The sequence below is a fragment of the Nanorana parkeri genome, unplaced genomic scaffold (assembly GCF_000935625.1).
Source record: "Nanorana parkeri isolate BGI_ZX_2015 unplaced genomic scaffold, ASM93562v1 scaffold936, whole genome shotgun sequence".
In the NCBI taxonomy this organism is placed as follows: Eukaryota; Metazoa; Chordata; class Amphibia; order Anura; family Dicroglossidae; genus Nanorana; species Nanorana parkeri.
The window spans coordinates 3086-23250 of NW_017307204.1; the positions used below are offsets into that span (position 1 = coordinate 3086).

General features: G+C 43.8%; 1 protein-coding gene across 1 annotated transcript in view; it reads right to left on the reverse strand.

The window, feature by feature from the left end:
* Positions 1-516: 516 nt before the first annotated feature.
* LOC108795121 (Kv channel-interacting protein 1-like) overlaps positions 517-20165 on the reverse strand; it is a 176240-nt gene continuing 156591 nt past the window's right edge. The window contains exon 8 of the mRNA XM_018566314.1: positions 517-624. Within this exon, the coding sequence (XP_018421816.1) occupies positions 517-624 (108 nt within the window). The remainder of the gene's footprint in view (positions 625-20165) is intronic.

A 20165-nucleotide genomic window follows, 5' to 3' on the forward strand; every position in this document is an offset into this window, starting at 1 on the left:
TGCCCCGGGCGCCCATAACTCTGGTTACGCCACTGACGGGAGCACATATACTAACACCCTCCCATGACCCAAAGCACAGCATATTGCGGGCTATTGCTCGCAATATACTGAGAGCGCCACAGCCGGGATGGTTCCCGACAATACGGTTGAGATACACCCAACTGCGTGATTGACAGCTGGCACTGCCTATCTAGAGGCAGTGCCAGCTGTGCCTGCCCCCTCCCCCGTTCGTTCCTCCACTCATTGCTGGAGGATCGGAGAGGGTAGGTGGGAATCCCTGTGGGGAGTGGTGACTGACAGTCACCGGTCACTGCAGGGAGACGATCGGGAAGTGAGCAGAACCGTGCATGTTTCTGCTGACATCCCGATCAATAGAGCTGACCTATGACAGCTTCTTTGTCACAGGTCAGCTCTAACTATGAGGATGAGTGGAAATCACTCACCTCATAGTTCTCCTTTCAGCATGAACAGTTATATTACTTTACTACTAAAGATTTTTAAGTGTAAAAAAAGATTTTATAGAATGCTGAATAGATCAGCAAATGAAATAAAATGTTTTACCTCTTGGCATGATTCAATGAACTCATCTAAAGTTACGACTCCATCTTTATTTTTGTCCATTTTCTAAAAAAGAAATGACAAGTTAAAAGTTAAAAATAAACAAGAAACTATTGAAATGAATACATAAGTAATGTTCAATTACCATGTCAAAAAGATAAATCTATGTTATTTTGTTTTTTTTCCCATCAATTTTCAAGTTCCCCAGAAACTATTTATTTTTGAATAAACATTAGTGCAAACTTACTTTTAAAGGTTAATGTTCCAAAATATAAGGCAGAAAAATAATTGTTGCAACATCACAAAAAAATAACATTTATTATTTAACTATATATCAAAGAGTCGAATCGAAATCCCATTTGCATATAAAAACATAATTTATTTAAACCACTTAAAGGCACATGGAGATAATATCATCCTGTCATATACCTGTATTTCATACTCTTGTACTTAGTAGTCCAGTCAATTATTCCCTGTGTCAGCTATTAACAAAAACCAAGAGAGCGCCTTCTCCTGTGCATTATCATTTATTTTCAATGAATAAATAGAGATGGTAAAAACATACTCACAGAGGTGAGGTGCAGGCAATATCTGAAAAAAAAGAGTCACAGGATGACTAACTGCAAGGCTGTTAGAGGGTGGGATCAGACCGGCAAAGACACGCTGGTTACGATGCTGCCTGCACTTCACCTTTGTAAGTTGGTTTTTACCATTTCTATTTATTCATTGAAAATAAGTGATAATGCACAGGTGAAGGCACTCTCTTGGTTTTTTGTTTATAGCTGACACAGTGTTCACATGATTGTGAACAAAGCTGACTGCTTTATGAGCATCAGTGAGGACTTGTGCAGCAGTCAGTAACAGTCGGTACTCCCTGACACACACTAGACATGTGTGCCAGAAAAAAATTTGTTTCGTTTCATTTCCCCCTAAGTTAAAAATAAAAAAATGCATGCGGTTTCCCCCAAAAGTCATACCAGGCCCTTTAGGTCTGTAGGAATTTTAAGGGGGAGCCCCACCCAAAAAAATTCCCACCAGACTGTTGACCTGAGCACAGGCCTGGCTCCAAGTGCCCCCGCCACCTGCGTCATACCAGGCCACGTGCCCTCGCCATTGGGAGGCTGTCTCCATGCCGATGGGGACAAGAGCCTCTTACCCACAACCCTAACCAGGTGGTTGTGGGAGTCTGCGGGCAGTGGGCTTATTTGCATTGGGGTACCCCTTTAAGGGGCACCCAGATGCTGCCACCCCCCTTTTGAATGAGTAAGGGGTATTTGTACCCCTACTCATTGACTAAAGGGTTAAAAGTAAATAAAAAAAACCACACATTTTGAAAAAATCCTTTAATTGAAAAAAAAAAACGTTTTTCAAAGAGTTTGTTTTTGACAAGTCCTTTATTTAAAAAAAAAATGGATCCATTGATGTAATCCAGTGTCAATCACGATGAACGTCGCCCGCCGACTCACCGAAATAAAAAGTGTACTATATGAATACTATATGAATAGTATTATGACACCTCGGCTCACAAACCTGAATGGCATTCAGGAAAAAAGGAAAGCATAATGGACGGTGCTCAATCAAAAAAACAAAAGTTTTTTTTTCTTTTGTCTAAGGTCACTTTGCTACAAAGAAAATATGTTCATAACAAAAATTCGTACATACTACTGCTAATGAAAATTCAGATTTTTTTTTAACTACCTCCCGGCCAGCCGCTGTGTATACACGGCCTGCCGGGAGCTTCTTGGATGTAACTGGGCGTGTATACACGTCCTGTTACATCCGCCCGCTCGGGCGCGAGCGGGAAATCCCCGCTATTTGAAAAGAGGCAGCGATGCCCGTTAATATACAAGCGATCCGCCAGCTATAGAGCCGGCGGATCGCTTGTATGAAGCCCCGAGACGTGCGCCCCCCCCCTCACTAAACACCTGGTCTTCAAGCAGTTAAAGTTGATGCTTTACACAATGAAACTTTATTCGGGAAATAAACTCGGACACATCCAAAATTTTCACTGAAATTAAATGACATTGCACATGTCTACTGTTAAGGAGCGGCCTCACTGTGAGAAGATGTACTACTACCATCATTATTATATATGCCCGATCCAGTGTCAAGATCCTTGGGTGCTGGTGTGAACTATGTCACCTAGGACATTGGTGATCACATGCAAGCTGAAAGCTTCATTGCAAAAAATGTAACTTCAATTTGTATATTAACACTCATCCGCAGTGTCATAGGTTTAATGCAGTAATTATCATATTAAAGTATCTAAAAAAAAAACCTTAAAAAGAGATTTTTTTTTTTTACATTTTTATGAATCTGTATGCCTACAATAAAAACAGTACATAATTTTTATTTAAAGTGTGCCAAGAAAACATTATATGGTCTTAAAAATATGCATAATTATTTAGGTATGCAAATCAGTCAGAGCTATTGTTGCATAAACCAACACATGCCGACACTGTTAAATTTGGCCAGGGCACCTAGGCATCACTGGACACAAAACGGTTGAATTATATAAAATTCAATTGGTCTCATATAATACTTCCATTTTAAATCATAAAAAACAACAATACCGTGGGGTTTTAAAGAGAGGTGTGAGACCAATGCATAGGTAAAAAATATCAAAATGTATTAGTCATACAATAGATAAATAGATAAAAAAGATTCAAACATATATTGTAATTAAAACCTCTCATAAGCTTATACAAACAGAAGCCCAGGATATGTCCAACGTCAACCAGAGTATACTTAATTAAGCATCCATTGTTCCAAACATGATCGTTGTAAACACATTGTTCGTTTGCTGGAAGACTGACATATCCGGGTCCAACGCATTTCGCATAGAGCTTCTTCAGGGAACCATAGGTGACTAATCTATTAATGATAGTTATAAATACATTACTTCTCTTATACATATTCCATCAACATATACATCAATAATCAATTCAATCATAACATGTAGATTTATGGCAATTGGCCCAACAGGTATAAAGCCCCCCCGGAGATTAGACACCCAGTACTTACCAAACAACAGGTGTCTGGAATGGGACCGATACTTCTGGACCAGGAGGAAGACGGAAGCTCAAATAAAGCTACTCTCTAACCTCTGTCAAGGACCAAGCCAGGGACACCGGGGCCACAAGGGAAGGGGACACTGAAGATGATGCAGAGGACCCAATACGTCCTTTTTAAAACAGATCTCAAGGGTAGCATAATTGATGGAAGATTTGACCCATTAAGGAGATGTCCTCTTTCAAAGGCCTATTTAATAGAAATAGGATATTTCTTAGGATTTAATATATTGAAATCAAATAAAATGCTTAAACTTGGAACATCCTACTAGTCATAGTTCCCTCAAATTATAAAATGCCCCCCCCCCCCTATTTTCCTTCCCAGGAGCAAATAGGTAACTAGCAGTGCGACATATGTGACAACAGTCACTAACAGAAACCACCAAGTGCAGATTGCCCCCCTCCCAAAAAAAACTCACACACTTCCACCCCCCACTATTCAAACCCATATAGGGCATCACTCCCCACAAAACCCTCCTCGAGAGCGACCCCCTATTGCTGCCAAGGGAGAGCGGAGACCAGCATTCTAAACAGATGTTCTAAAATAAGTCATACCTGAAACCGATATAAACGAAGGGTCCAACAGACGGAGAACTCCCAGTCCCACATCCGCATCCTCCCCCTCCACTTCCCCCTCCCTTAAGTAGCCCCAACTGCCGAAAGGACGCCCAGCACACAGGTGTGCATGACGCCGATCAGCGGTGTGGGCTCACACAGCGCAAGCGACAGTCACTCGCATATCCTAACCAGCCAAATGCTCCCAGGGCAACGAGGGACACTGTCCGTCCGGACCGCCCCCTTCTGCGAGGCATACAAGCAGCTGCTGGAAATGACGGCGAAAGAGGGGAAGGTCCGTACAGTGGCAGAACTTTCCCGATAGTCGCCCCATCGCATCTATATTAGGACAAGGAGCCCAAGTGTCCCCAGCAAGGGCATCGCATCTAACCCCACACTGTGTAGCCCTGACTGCCCGGAGTGCTCATCCGCGGGACCAATTGCCACAAATTATATAATAGCAAACATTTAAACTTAGTTAGAAATATCTGCATTGAATACATTTTACATTGTTTACATTAGATATTATTTGATAACCATTTTTAATCTCTTCTTGCATTGGTCAAAGTACAAAGTCCTTCCAGAATATTCCTTCATAAAAAAGGCCTGTAACTGAGCACCTCAATAATTCCCGGAGGAGCGGTGGATATCTGAAAATGCACCGCGCCTTTGTCCGCAACAATCTTTTGTCTATATCTCGCCCTCTTCCATCCTCATGGATATGGTCCAATATATGGAATTTCAGAGAGGAGATATCGAAATTATGGCACAGTCCTATATGGCGACTAATTGGAGTAGTTAATTTACCCCTTTTAATTAGATATACATGGGATCTGTTTTAAAAAGGACGTATTGGGTCATTTGCATCATCTTCAGTGTCCCCTTCCCTTGTGGCCCCGGTGTTCCTGGCTTGGTCCTGGACAGAGGTTAGAGGGTAGCTTTATTTGAGCCTCCATCTTCCTCCTTTTCCGGAAGTATCGGTCCCATTCCAGACACCTGTTGTCAGACACCTGTTGTTTGGTAAGTACTGGGTGCCTGATCTCCGGGGGGCTTTATACCTGCTTAGTCAATTGCCATAAATCTCTACATGTTATGATTTAATTGATTACTGATGTATATGTTGATGGAATATGTATAAGAGAAGTCATTTATGTATAACTATCATTAATAGATTAGCCTCCTATAGTCCCCTGCAGACGCTCTATGCGAAACGCGTTGGAACCGGATATGTCAGTCTTCCAGCAAACGAACAATGTGTTTACAATGTTCATGTTTTAACAATGAATGCTTAATTAAGTATACTCTGGTTGACGTTGGGGATATCCTGGGCTTCTGTTTGTATAAGCTTATGGAGGGTTTTAATTACAATATATGATTGAATCTTTTTAATCTATTTATCTATTGTATGACTAATACATTTTGATATTTTTTACCTATGCATTGGTCTCACACCTCTCTTTAAAACCCCACGGTATTGTCGTTGTTTTCTATGGTTATTTAGAGGGGGAGAGGTGACATGAGGGAGCCACTGTCGAGGCAATTCATGAGCTGATTTATTCATTTCTATATTGAAGATCTGGGGGTGGGAACCTACCAGCTCTTACCATTGTGTTCTGCCTCGTTACACTAGCTCTCTGACCATGCATTGGTACCTTTGAACAATTTGTTATCTGCATTGAATGTTTGCAAGCAGTTCAAGAAGATCTTATTAGTAAGGAATATTTTATGATGTCTGATCTGTGGAGCTCATCATGGGATGGGCTTATGGTCAAGGTACAGAAGAATTGTTCCAGTCAGCAAACTAAGGAATCAGAACTGAGTACCTTTTTGTTCAAATTAAAAAAGCTTCTGGAAAGGAAATCACAGTGCTTTTGGCACAGGAGATTCTTTGAACGCTATATGAAGAGGAATATAGTCCTTGGGGCCTTCATATACAAATTCCTAATATCAGAAATATCAATCTTGAACTTACAGAAGGTTCTACTAGTATTATGGAAATTTTAATAGGTTATTATCAAAAAGAAATATCTATTACAGATGAGGAAATTAAAATGTTATACTCCTCATATGAATCACTCAGTTCTCTACTGATTTTTTAGACAAAAGTGAAAGAGATGGCGGCACATATAGAAAATTTTAGTAAGGAAATCTTCCAAAGGAAGGATCAAAAATGTAATCGTGACAAACTAGCATATTGTACAGGACAAGCTTACAAATGGACACAGAAAACTAGCAGTTTCAGAAGGTGTGCTCGCCCACTTCCAGCGGGGATGGATATGGAAGACTTAGATTCAGATTCATTGACTCAAACTTCCTCGTCCTTCTCACAGATGCCGAAAAAACTAGACATAGAATATGTCTCATAAGAAATTCAGAGGAGGTTGGTCACATGGTGATTGTATGCATGTGAAGAGGAAATTGGGCCCACACACTACTACTAGTAGATCACAACCTGTAGATATGAATGGTGAAGGCATTTCGGCTGGGTTAGGGCAAGCAACAGGAGACCAACCACAACCACTGGGGGGAAGGAATAGATCTGAACTAAAAGAGAAAGTAAGAGAAAAGGGCACCATCAATACAGATACCCAATATTCTATGATTCAGGAACATTCCTTCAGACAGGATGAAAAGGGAGAGGAGCCAAGGGCCCATTTAATGCTTCCATGTTCCCCTTAACCCTCAGGTAGTCCCCTTTTTTAGAGCAGGGACAGAAAAAAATGGGGAATCTGGATTCATTTCTACTACCGACAGGAGTGAAAAACGATTGGAAGTGATTAATCTATCGAGTTATGAATCCTCTGAGGTAGAGATTGAGGTCTTTGAAACCATCAAAGATCTCCATCTATTTGCTAGAAATCTGATGTTTAAAGTCATCCATAATAAGCAGCAACCACAGGAATCAATTAGAGAAGATCTAGAAAGATGGAGAGGTTACACAATCACAGACTTTCGGGCTCTGCGGGATCTAACGGAACTGGTGGGAGGAGGGGAATGTGAATATAGACCTGGGGGCTAGGGAAATTGAGGAATTGGATGAAAATCCAAAAACATACAAGAGAAAATCTCGGAAGTGTCCTTACCTTCGTGCTAATCCTAATATTTGGGCCTTTTTACAGCAAACAACTAAAGATCTAAAGGATTGCCATACTCATAATGGGGATAAAAATAATTTAGCGAAGGAACAAACTTTAGCAATAGTTAAATTGGAGAAAAATGCTAACATTGTTTTAAACCCTCGGATAAGGGGGGCAATATTGTGATGATGGACTGCAGCCAATATGAATCTATGTGTGAGAAAATCTTAAGTAATAGAGAATGGTATAAGCCAATCACAAGACAGGACATTGATGTTTCAATGGGGAATTTTTGGCTATCATCCACCAAGCATTTATGAAAGATCTTATTAATAAAAATACATTGGAATATCTAGAAGTCAAACATCTAAGACTTCCATGTTTCTATGCTCTACCCAAAGTTCACAAGAGTCTAAACAACGCCCCTGGGCACCCCATTGTGTCCGGTATAGGCTACCCGTCAGAGCAGGTGAGCAGGTATCTAAGATCACATGCGATATCCCTCCCTTCATATTTAAAAGCTACGGTAGAACTTTTGAAACTAGTTGAGGATTTAATGATACCCCAGTATTGCTGGCTAGTAGCACTCGACATAGAGTCTTTGTACAATAGCATCCCACATACGAAAGGAATTGAAGTGGTTAAGGGCTTTCTGTACTAGCGACCAAAGACACAGTGGGAGTATAATGACTTTGTCATTGATCTTTTACGATACGTTTTGACTCGGAATGTTTTTGTCTTAAGAGACACCCATTACCTCCAGGTACAGGGGGTAGCGATGGGCACTTGCTGTGCTCCATCGTATGCCTACCTGTACCTGGGGGGATGGGAGAGAGAGATCTACTTTCTAACGATTCTATACAGACCTGGCTAGACAACATTCTTATATGGCAACGCTATATGGATGATGTCTTCTTTGTATGGACAGGCACCGAATCTGGGCTTGAGGAATTTGTTGGCTCACTGGCCAACAATGACTTCAACCTAAAATTTACAACAAATTATAGCCAAAGGGAAATTACGTTTTTAGACGTTACAATTGTCATACAGGACAATAATTACCTCCTCACCAAGCTATATCGTAAAGAAACAACAGGGAACTCCATTCTGCATGCAACTAGTGCAAATCCGCGATCTTTAAAGGATAATCTTCCCTATAGTCAGTATCTGAGGTTAAAGCGCAACTGTTCGAGGGACACAGACTTTCAAAGAGAGGCTAAGGCCCTACAAGTTCCGTTGCTAGAAAGAGGCTATACTAAAAAGGTGCTTAAAAGGGAATATAATCGAGTACAAAATTAAAGATAGAGCCGAGATCTTATATGGCAGCATAGTTACATAGTTACATAATATTTGAGGTTGAATAAAGACAATAAAGCAGCAAGGCAAATAAGGAAACATCACAAAAACAAACGGTGAAAATGATCACTAAATATTCAGGACATCATGTTATGGTTAAAAATTGTCTAAAGCGCAGTTGACCTCTTCTGATGAATGATGGCACAATACAGAAATGCATAAAAATACCCCCAAATTGGTATTTAGAAAAGCAAAATCTGTACGGGATAGAATAACTCACAGCTTCTATATACCACATACCCAGACCTTAGTATGTGGGGAATTAGGATTCCACAGATGTGGGGGCTGTAACTACTGTAAGTGGTTTGAGGGGGGGAACAATGTTTCCTTACCCAATGGCCAACAATGGACACTGAAACACACAGTGAATTGTCAGACCACCAATGTTGTCTATCTGATGAACTGTTGGTGTGGGGCTTATTATGTAGGAAAGACTTTTAGACCGGTCTGGAAAAGGATCTATGACCATGTATATCTAATTAAAAATGGTAAATTAACTACTCCAATTAGTCGCCATATAGGACTGTGCCATAATATGGATATCTCCTCTCTGAAATTCCATGTATTGGACCATTGGAGATTAAAAATGGTTATCAAATAATATCTAATGTAAACAATGTAAAAAAAACTTGGGCTCCTTGTCCTAATATAGATGCGATGGGGCAACTATCGGGAAAGGTCTGCCACTGGGCGGACCTTCCCGTCTTTCGCCGTCATTGCCAGCAGCTGCTTGTATGCCTCGCAGACGAGGGAGCGATCCGGACGGACAGTGTCCCTCGTGGTCCTGTTAGCATTTGGCTGGTTAGGATATGCGCGTGAGACTGGCGCTTGCGCTGTGTGAGCCCACACCGCTGATCGGCGTGATGCACACTTGTGTGCTGGGCGTCCTTTCGGCGGTGGGGGCTACTTAAAGGAGGGGGAAGTGGAGGGGGAGGATGCGGATGTGGGACTGGGAGTTCTCTGCCTGTTGGACCCTTTGTTTATATCAGTTTGAAGTATAACTTATTTTAGATCATCTGTTTAGAATGCTGGTCTCCCCTCTCCCTTGGCAGCAATAGGGGGTCGCTCTCAAGGAGGGTTTTGTGGGGAGTGATGTGAGGGTTTTATGTCCTATATGGGTTTGGATAGTGGGGGGTGGGAGTGTGTGAGGTTTTTTCGGGGGAGGGGGGCAATCTGCACTTGGTGTTTTCTTTTAGTGACTGGTGTTGCATATATGTTGCACTGCTAGGATTGTATGTGTGAGTCGAGACAGGGTAATACATACAGTGTGAATCGAGACAGGGTCACAGTAATACATACAGCCATCTCACTTATGCACTATCTGTATATGCCCCCATAATGAGGAAAATTATGTATTAGTTTTATTTTGAGATTGCACATATGTTTAGTAACTGATAGCCAATTTGGTTCTATAACTGCAAAATTTTTGTCACATCATCTTTCACATATATCAATTTATTAACTAATATTAACTAAGGGATATATACATATGTTGCTTCTTTTCTGAGACAATTAAGGGCCAAGCACACACATTATATAAATAGATAGGCATGACCTATTTTGACACACACACACATTTTTTCACACATTATTAGCCCATTGGAATCACTGATCTTAACTACTGGAGATACTATATGGTATAGAAGAGGTGCACAGCCACTTTGGGGTGAGGCTAATAGGTGTTATGGATTGGTCTTGGTTTTAAGGGTAGGTAGTTACCTATTTGCTCCTGGGAAGGAAACGAGGGGGGGGCATATTATAATTTGAGGGAACTATGACAAGTAGGATGTTCCAAGTTTAAGCATTTTATTTGATTTCAATATATTAAATCCTAAGAAATATCCTATTTCTATTAAATAGGCCTTTGAAAGAGGACATCTCCTTAACGGGTCAAATCTTCCATCAATTACGCTACCCTTGGGATCTGTTTTAAAAAGGACATATTGGATCCTCTGCATCATCCAATATCCCCTTCCCTTGTGGCCCCTGTGTTCCTGGCTTGGTCCTGGACAGAGGTTAGAGGGTAGCTTTTTTTGAGCCTCCATCTTCCTCCTGGTCCGGAAGTATCGGTCCCATTCCAGACACCTGTTGTTTGGTAAGTACTGGGTGCCTGATCTCCGGTGGGCTTTACACCTGTTGGGTCGATTGCCATGAATTCTATATGTTATGATTTAATTGATTATTGATGTATATGTTGATAGAATTTGTATAAGAGAAGTAATTGATGTATAATTATCATTAATACATTAGCCTCCTATGGTTCCCCTGAGGAAGCTCTATGCGAAACACATTGGGACTGGATATGTCAGTCTTCCAGCAAACGAACAATGTGTTTACAATGATCATGTTTGGAACAATGGATTTAACTAAGTATACTCTGGTTGACGTTGGGCATATCCTGTTCTTCTGTCTGTATAAGCGTATGGGGGGTTTTAATTTTTATATATGATTGAATCTTTTTAATCTATTTATCTAATATATGACTAATAAATATTGATTTATTTAACATATGCATTGGTCTCACACCTTTTTTTAAAACCCCACGATATTGTTGTTGTTTTCTACAGTTCAATAGAGGCCGTCTGCTGTAGCAGATAGTTCATGTAGTTCAATAGAGGCAGGTTGCAATAAGAGAGAGTCTATGCAGTTTAATAGAGGCAGGCTACAGTAGTTCAATAAAGGCAGCTTGTAATTGGTGATACTACTTGCGGTTAGAAGGTTGTGGTCCCACAGTGCCACCCAGTGGAAGTCGGAGGTATAGCTGGCTGTGTGTTTTCCTCACATGAGGGTAGGAGAGGTTGTGGAAGTCCGTGCCCACAATCTGGAGGAGAGGTAGGAGTGAGAGGAGGCCGTCAGCAGGCGGGGTTAGAGCTCTGCTGGCCCAACAGCAACGAGGGTCCGATGGTGCCGCGGAGGAACTTGCCTGGCGTCAACACCCTTGCATGAACGCCAGGCAAATGAACCCGATCGGCTTAAACAGAGGAAGGGGGTGGAACCCCCTGACGTTGACTGCCGTGACGTCGCTGAGTCCCCGGCGGAACTGCTGGAGGTGCCGGGACCGAAGGACGGGTGAGCCTGTCACAAACTGTTGCTGTTGTTGATGCACCATCTACTTATGTGCAATGAGGGGGGGGGCTGTGGGGGCGGGCTTTATACCTGCTTAGTCAATTGCCATAAATCTCTACATGTTATGATTTAATTGATTACTGATGTATATGTTGAACTATCATTAATAGATTAGCCTCCTATAGTCCCCTGAAGAAGCTCTATGTGAAACGCGTTGGGACCGGATATGTCAGTCTTCCAGCAAACGAACAATGTGTTTACAATGATCATGTTTGGAACAATGGATGCTTAATTAAGTATACTCTGGTTGACATTGGGCATGTCCTGGGCTTCTGTTTGTATAAGCTTATGGGGGGGTTTTATTACAATATATGATTGAATCTTTTTATACTATTTATCTATTGTATGACTAATAAATATTGATATTTTTTACCTATGCATTGGTCTCACACCACTCTTTAAAACCCCACTGTATTGTCGTTGTTTTCTATGGTTATTAAGAGGGGGAGAGGTGACATGAGGGATCCACTGTCGAGGCAATTCATGAGCTGATTTATTCACTTCCATTTTAAATGAAAATTATTTAAAATTCTTGCTGTATCATTTTTATTTATTTATGTTCATCAAACACTCCTTCAATGCAGAACAGGAATCCCAGCCCTTTATCTTTTAATAGAATTTTATTCTGGTTATTATATTTTCATGTTTTACAATAAGTAAGAGTAGCTATATAGGCCAGACAGAAAAATAAAAATCAAGGAATCCCAGCGCTTTCATGGATCATCACGAGATCCTTTTGCGTCCGAGGCAAAACAGAAAATGTTGCCCCCCCAACAGACGTGTGATGTCAACCGACACCATGAATGCACGCATCATGCACCCCCATCTCCAGAATGGTGGCCAAATCCAAAATAGCATACAAATTAGTTTCGTTTGACGAAACTAATGAAAACATTTTTAGTTTCCGTTCATTGCGGCCGAAATGAATTTTTAGTTTTTGCAAATGCCTGATAATATGTGTGCATGAGTGTGTTTGGGGGGTTTATTTATTTATTTATTTTTTTTGTACTGTTGGAGGGGCTTTGGGGAACTAGCAGGGGTTCAAACAGACCCCTGACATTTCCCTTTTGAAATAGAAAATGCAATAGAGTACCCATAGTCCTCAATCTCTTTTTCTGCAGCCTCTGTTCTGAATGAATGGAAAGCACTCAGTACAGAGGCTTCCCATTCATTCAGAAACTGGTGATAGTAAAATATTTACTGTCTTCCAGTTATCAATGGGTAGAAGCCTCTATAGTGAGAAACTCATAAATGAACAGGAAGTGATGTAAAGCACTTCCTGTTCCAACATAACTGGGGACAAATAGAACTATGTGTCCCGAGTTATTTACAAAGACTGGAGTGATCACAGATATTTACCAATCCTCCGCTCTGCCATCCTGAGCGCTGAAGCCAGTAGGAGAGGGGGGGCAGAGGAGGGATGGGTGAAGCCGGCAGGGGGGGTGGAGGAGGGAGCGCTGTCACTTCAAGATGGCCGAGCGGTGAGGAGAGAGTGAGAGCCACCAGCTGTCAGATCCTGGCCGAGCAACTCTCTCTTCTCACCACTCGGCCATCTTGGATGACAGCTCCCTCCTCTGACCCCCCTCGCCGGCTGCAGCGCTCCATTTCTCATTATAACCCTGCTGCCTCTGCCCATACAGGTGGGGGGAGACCAGCGGGGATCTGAGGGCAAGCTGTAGCCGGCGCCGCCCCTCTTCTCCCCTTCTCCCTGCCAAGCCATGGCTGTGTTGGTGTAACAGACTCACCTGATCCTCGTTCCAGCGCGGCTCGCATCGCCGTCGGAGCTTCGTGACGTCACCCGTGACGTCACGAGACTCCTCCCCCTCTCCCTAGTTAAGGCCGACGGGGACACTTGTCTGGCGTTCGAGCAAGTGTGAAGACACCAGGCAAGTTCCCCGTCGCCCAGTACTGAACCCCACTGCTATTTTTGGGCCGGTCAGAGCCCCACCGAACCGCCATCCTCTCCCAGCATAACCGACCTCCCTCCTCTCCTGGATGTCAGCTCCATCCGCAGCACACTGCACTGCATCAGGAGGAGACAGATAAAGCAAGGACTGCAATTCCTTCAACCATCCAACGGAGGGCACCAACCTCGCTCCTGCAAAACCTCTCCACAGAACAGCAAGTACCTTGTCTTACAGACTGTTTTCTCACGTATGCCTGCATAATAATAAGACTGTGGAGAGTTACACCTTACATCCAAGCATTGATTGTTGCCCTCCATTACCCAAACAAATTAAAGAACTGTTCCCTAGAATAAATCCTCATCCTAACTTGAAATCAAGTTTACTGATTCCTTGCTGCTAATAGACTGCATTAGATTCTACTATAGATTGTGGCGCTGTGCTACACTCCCACACTCCTACCTCTGCAGCTGTGATCCTCTACCAGATAGACCCGTGGGGTCTGACCGTTACAGATTGCTCGAACCTCCCTTCAAAAGAATAGAACAATCGATCCAGCAGAAGTAGCCTCGCACATGGGTGCATTCAATCAGAGGTTGGACGGTCTCTCCCAATTATTAACTGAAGTGCAGGCAGAGAACCGGGAGCTCAGAAATCGTGTTACTGAAGGTACCACAAGACGTATTGAACCTCATGACACCCCTGAGCCAAAAATCAGTCCACCAGACACATTTTCTGGAGATAGGATGCGTTATCGCAAATTTATTAACGCATGTAAACTGCTTTTTGATATGAAGCCACGAGCATATTTTTCGGATAAAATCAAAGTATGCACAACAATCACTTGAGGGGCGAGCCCCGTGCATGGGCTAATACCTTCCTAGAAAAAGAAGACCCTATATTACATTCCTTCCCGGAGTTTTGCAGCGCCATGGCGCTGTTATATAAAGATCCTAGCAAACAGATCTCTGCGGAATCCGCCTTACGTGCTTTTAAAACAGGGTAAACGGCCCGTGGAGGACTACATCGCGGAGTTCAAGCGATGGTCCACAGAATCAGAATGGAACAGTGTCACTCTCAAAAATCAATTTAGACTGGGATTGTCAGACACTCAAGGATGAATTAGCCCGCACAGAGATGCCTGCTTTATTAGACTCCCTCATCCGACTCAGTATTTCCATAGACAGGAGACTAAGGGAGCGACGGGCAGAGAGAACCTCGGGAGCCACCTATGCCCCCTCCAGGAGCTTCCTTCCTCCACCAGAAGAACCTATGGAGATTGGAACCATCCGCGGCCCTCTCTCCCAAACGGAGAGAATGCGGAGAAGAACCCACAACCTCTGCATTTACTGCGGGACCGCATCCCACTCCGCAAAAGACTACCCTCTCCTGAAAAGGAAGAACCCCGGTGAGTCCATTCACGTGCACAAATTAATCTGCGCAACTCCCGTGGAGACTAATTATATCAAAATCTCTTTATACCTACAGTGGGACCAAACCAGGATCGTTCTTGAAGCAATGATTGACACCGGGGCCTGCGGGAATTTCATTGCCTCCCATATTGTAGACTCCAATAAAATACCTGTAATCACAAAAGCAACTCCAGTCTCCGTGAGAGTGATTGATGGAAGCTCCCTACATTCAGGGCCTATTACCTCACAGACCCAACCGTTATTAATGGTTTCTAACTCCTCACACATCGAATACATTTGCTTTGATGTTCTTCCTTCTCCTAACTTCCCTGTTATTTTGGGCCTCCCCTGGCTCCAAACACACAAACCCTCCATTGGGTGGGACGACCTGACCGTTCGATTCAACTCTCCATTTTGCCGGGAGACCTGCTTGAAAGAAACTACACTTTTCCACTCCACTCCCTCCAGCCCGGTTGAGGACCTTCTTGTCCCTGAAGCCTACCGAGAATTCGCGGATGTCTTCTGTAAGAAAAACGCGGACTCCCTTCCACCACATAGGGCCTATGATTGCCCCATCGACCTCTTACCCTCAAGCAAAAATACAATTTGGGCGCATATACCCCTTATCCCAGGCAGAGCTAGAGCACCTCAAAACCTACTTAGATGAAAACCTCAAGAAAGGCTTCATCAGGCCTTCCACATCACCCGCCGCAGCAGACATGTTTTTTGTCAGAAATAAAGATCAGAGTCTGAGGCCCATTATAGACTATAGAGACTTAAATAAAATTACAGTCAAAAACAGATACCCGCTCCCGCTCATTCCCGAGCTCCTAGAACGATTACAGACAGCAAAAGTTTTTACAAAACTGGACTTAAAGGGGGCTTACAACCTCATACGCATCAGAAACGGCGATGAGTGGAAGACGGCCTTCCGCACTCGCTACGGGTTGTACGAGTATCTCGTCATGCCTTTTGGTCTTTGTAATGCGCCCGCTACTTTTCAGTTTTTTGTTAATGACATTTTCAGGGACTTACTGGACATTTGCGTTGTCATTTACTTAGACGACATACTCGTATTCTCAGACAATCTATCCGACCACAGGAAGCACGTCCGTTGGGTTCTCTCCAGGTTAAGGGTACATAGGCTCTATGCAAAATTGGAAAAGTGTACCTTCGAGACCAGTTCCATCTCCTTCTTGGGGTATATCATCTCCGAGAAGGGCATCCAGATGGATCCCGGCAAAATCGAGTGTATTCAGAAATGGCCTAGGCCTGTAACCCGTAAAGCTCTACAGAGATTCCTCGGCTTTGCGAATTTTTACCGCAAGTTCATAAAGAATTTTTCATCTGTGGTAAAGCCTCTAACCCAACTCACCAGTGTCCAAAGGAAATACTCGTGGACCACTCAAGCCCAAGAGGCTTTCGATACATTAAAGAGGCAATTCACCACGGCCCCCATTCTTCAACTACCGGACTCACGACTGCAATACATCCTAGAAGTCAATGCTTCCCATCTGGCCCTTGGGGCCATTCTCTCTCAAAAACCATCCTCAGACGCTCCCCTTCATCCGGTGGCCTTTTACTAACGCTCTTTAACACCTGCTGAAGTAAATTATCCAATAGGAGAAAAGGAATTGCTGGCCATAAAAACCGCATTGGAGACCTGGAGACACCTACTGGAGGGTACCACTTTACCCATCGTTATCTACTCCGATCATCAAAATCTCCAATACATCTAAAGGAGCAAAACACTCTCCTCACGCCAGATAAGATGGGGTCTCTTCTTTAACCGGTTCAATTTCATTATAACCTACAGACCAGGAGCCAGAAATGGAAAGGGGGATTCTTTATCCCTCATCGACGATCACCGCTACCCCTCACATCACGAATTCTCCATAATCCCTGCGGAAAAGATAATCAACACCACTTTCCTTCTAAAAGATGATCTGCAGAAGGCATTAGTCGAAGAACCCCCCGCGGAAGAAATGGAGGTGGATGGTGAAGGCTTCTGCTACAAAGGAAACAACCTCTACATTCCTCCTACTCTCCGCTGTCAAATCTTGAAGCTCGCCCATGACGCGCCCCTAGCGGGACATCTGGGTATCACTAGAACCTTGGACCTCCTCCGCCGTCACTTCTGGTGGCCGGAGATGGAAAAAACCGTCCACCAATATGTAGCCACTTGTGACGTGTGTGCAAGGTCCAAACATGGGTCCAGGCCACCTTTTTGGCCTTCTTACCTGCTTACACATACCCGGAAGACCCTGGGAAGCAGTCTCACTGGACTTCATTGTCGACCTACCGCCCTCGGGGGGCTGTAACACCATTCTCGTTGCAGTCGACCTATTTACAAAAATGGCCCACTTCGTTCCTCTGCCCGGCTTACAGACTTCAAAAACCACAGCCGAGGTCCTCATGGATTCAAACTACACGGTCTCCCTTCCTGCATGATATCAGACAGGGGATCCCAGTTCATCTCTAAGTTCTGGAGAGCCCTTTGTCTGAGGATTGGGATTGACCACAGACTATCGTCTGCTTACCACCCCCAGACAAATGGACAGACTGAACGGGTTAACCGATGTCTTGTACAATACCTGCGCTGCTATTGCACCCACCTACAAGATGATTGGCACGGGTTCCTCGCATTAGCTGAGTTCTCGTACAATAACAGCACCAGTGCTTCCACGGGACACACTCCCTTCTACGCTAATTATGGGTACCACCCTTCGTTCATTCCCCTTGGGATGCCTTCTAATAACCCCGCTACGGAGGACTACGTCAAAAAATTGCATGAACTCTTACCCCTTCTGCGGGCAAACATAGAGAAAGCCCAGGCCAAACAGAAACGGTATTATGACCTCCGTCGGAGCGAACCCCCTCCTTACCAGATGGGGGACCTAGTTTGGCTCTCTACGAAACATTTTCGGCTGCAAACTCCTTCACGCAAGTTCACCGGCCTCTTTATTGGTCCCTTCCCCATCATCTCTGTAGTCAATCCGGCGGCTGACAAGTTGAAGCTTCCTCCTACACTCCGAATTCATCCAACATTCCATGTTTCCATGGTAAAACCCCACAGAGCCAACACCTTCCCGGGACGGGTGCCTACTCCTCTACCTCCGGTGATGGTGGAGGGACATGAGGAATATGAAGTGGATCAGATCCTGGACTCCAGACGCTTCCGAGGCACGCTCCAATATCTGGTTCGGTGGAAGAACTACGGTCCTCAAGATGACTCCTGGGAACCCGCCTCCGCGGTTCATGCCCCTCGCCTTGTGCGACAGTTACATAACCTACATCCTGAGCGGCCGGGTCCTAGGACCCCCGGAGGGGTTCCTCAAGGGGGGGTCCTGTAACAGACTCACCTGATCCTCGTTCCAGCGCGGCTCGCATCGCCGTCGGAGCTTTGTGATGTCACCCGTGACGTCACGAGACTCCTCCCCCCTCTCCCTAGTTAAGTCCGACGGGGACACTTGTCTGGCGTTCGAGCAAGTGTGAAGACGCCAGGCAAGTTCCCCGTCGCCCAGCACTGAACCCCACTGCTATTTTTGGGCCGGTCAGAGCCCCACCGAACCGCCATCCTTTCCCAGCATAACCGACCTCCCTCCTCTCCTGGATGTCAGCTCCATCCGCAGCACACTGCACTGCATCAGGAGGAGACAGATAAAGCAAGGACTGCAATTCCTTCAACCATCCACCGGAGGGCACCAACCTCGCTCCTGCAAAACCTCTCCACAGAACAGCAAGTACCTTGTCTTACAGACTGTTTTCTCACGTATGCCTGCATAATAATAAGACTGTGGAGAGTTACAACTTACATCCAAGCATTGATTGTTGCCCTCCATTACCCAAACAAATTAAAGAACTGTTCCCTAGAATAAATCCTCATCCTAACTTGAAATCAAGTTTACTGATTCCTTGCTACTAATAGACTGCATATAGATTGTGGCGCTGTGCTACACCCCCACACTCCTACCTCTGCAGCTGTGATCCTCTACCAGATAGACCCGTGGGGTCTGACCGTTACAGATTGCTCGAACCTCCCTTCAAAAGAATAGAACAATCGATCCAGCAGAAGTAGCCTCGCACATGGGTGCATTCAATCAGAGGTTGGACGGTCTCTCCCAATTATTAACTGAAGTGCAGGCAGAGAACCGGGAGCTCAGAAATCGTGTTACTGAAGGTACCGCAAGACGTATTGAACCTCATGACACCCCTGAGCCAAAAATCAGTCCGCCAGACACATTTTCTGGAGATAGGATGCGTTATCGCAAATTTATTAACGCATGTAAACTGCTTTTTGATATGAAGCCACGAGCATATTTTTCGGATAAAATCAAAGTATGCACAACAATCACTTGAGGGGCGAGCCCCGTGCATGGGCTAATACCTTCCTAGAAAAAGAAGACCCTATATTACATTCCTTCCCGGGGTTTTGCAGCGCCATGGCGCTGTTATATAAAGATCCTAGCAAACAGATCTCTGCGGAATCCGCCTTACGTGCTTTTAAAACAGGGTAAACGGCACCCCTGTTGCCATGGCGCCCTGTGCTCGCCATGGCAACAGGGTTGCCAGGTGGCCAATACAGCGGGCTCCAGGCGGCCAACAGGGACAATGGGGCGCATGGTGAGAGTCTATTAATTTAGAATCCTTTATAAGATAATTGTGTAGAAAACCCAAAGAAAACAAGAAATGGGCTGCACACCCTTGTATATCAAAAATTTGAAAAACTTTAACTGCCGTATTGCCAGATCAAGGCAAATACTTCCAAAAATGAATAAAAATGATTTCTACAAAAATAAATACACCAAATAGTACTCAATTCCTGCATTACCATGACCTGAATCTAGAAAGTGCATAAATAATAATACAAAATGAATAAGTATGCAAAGAAAAGCAGTAAATCAACTGATCACATAAGGAAAAAACAATAAAATGCTGATTTAAAAAAAAAACTGTTCAAATGACATAGCACAAATAATAATTATCCAACTTGATAACTCATGGTTAACTTAAATGAAAACATGGTAATCCGAAAACTTTAAATTTTTAAAAGACGGCATAAAAGTGGAAACAAGAGTAGAGTACATTTAAAATGTGAGGCTCTCA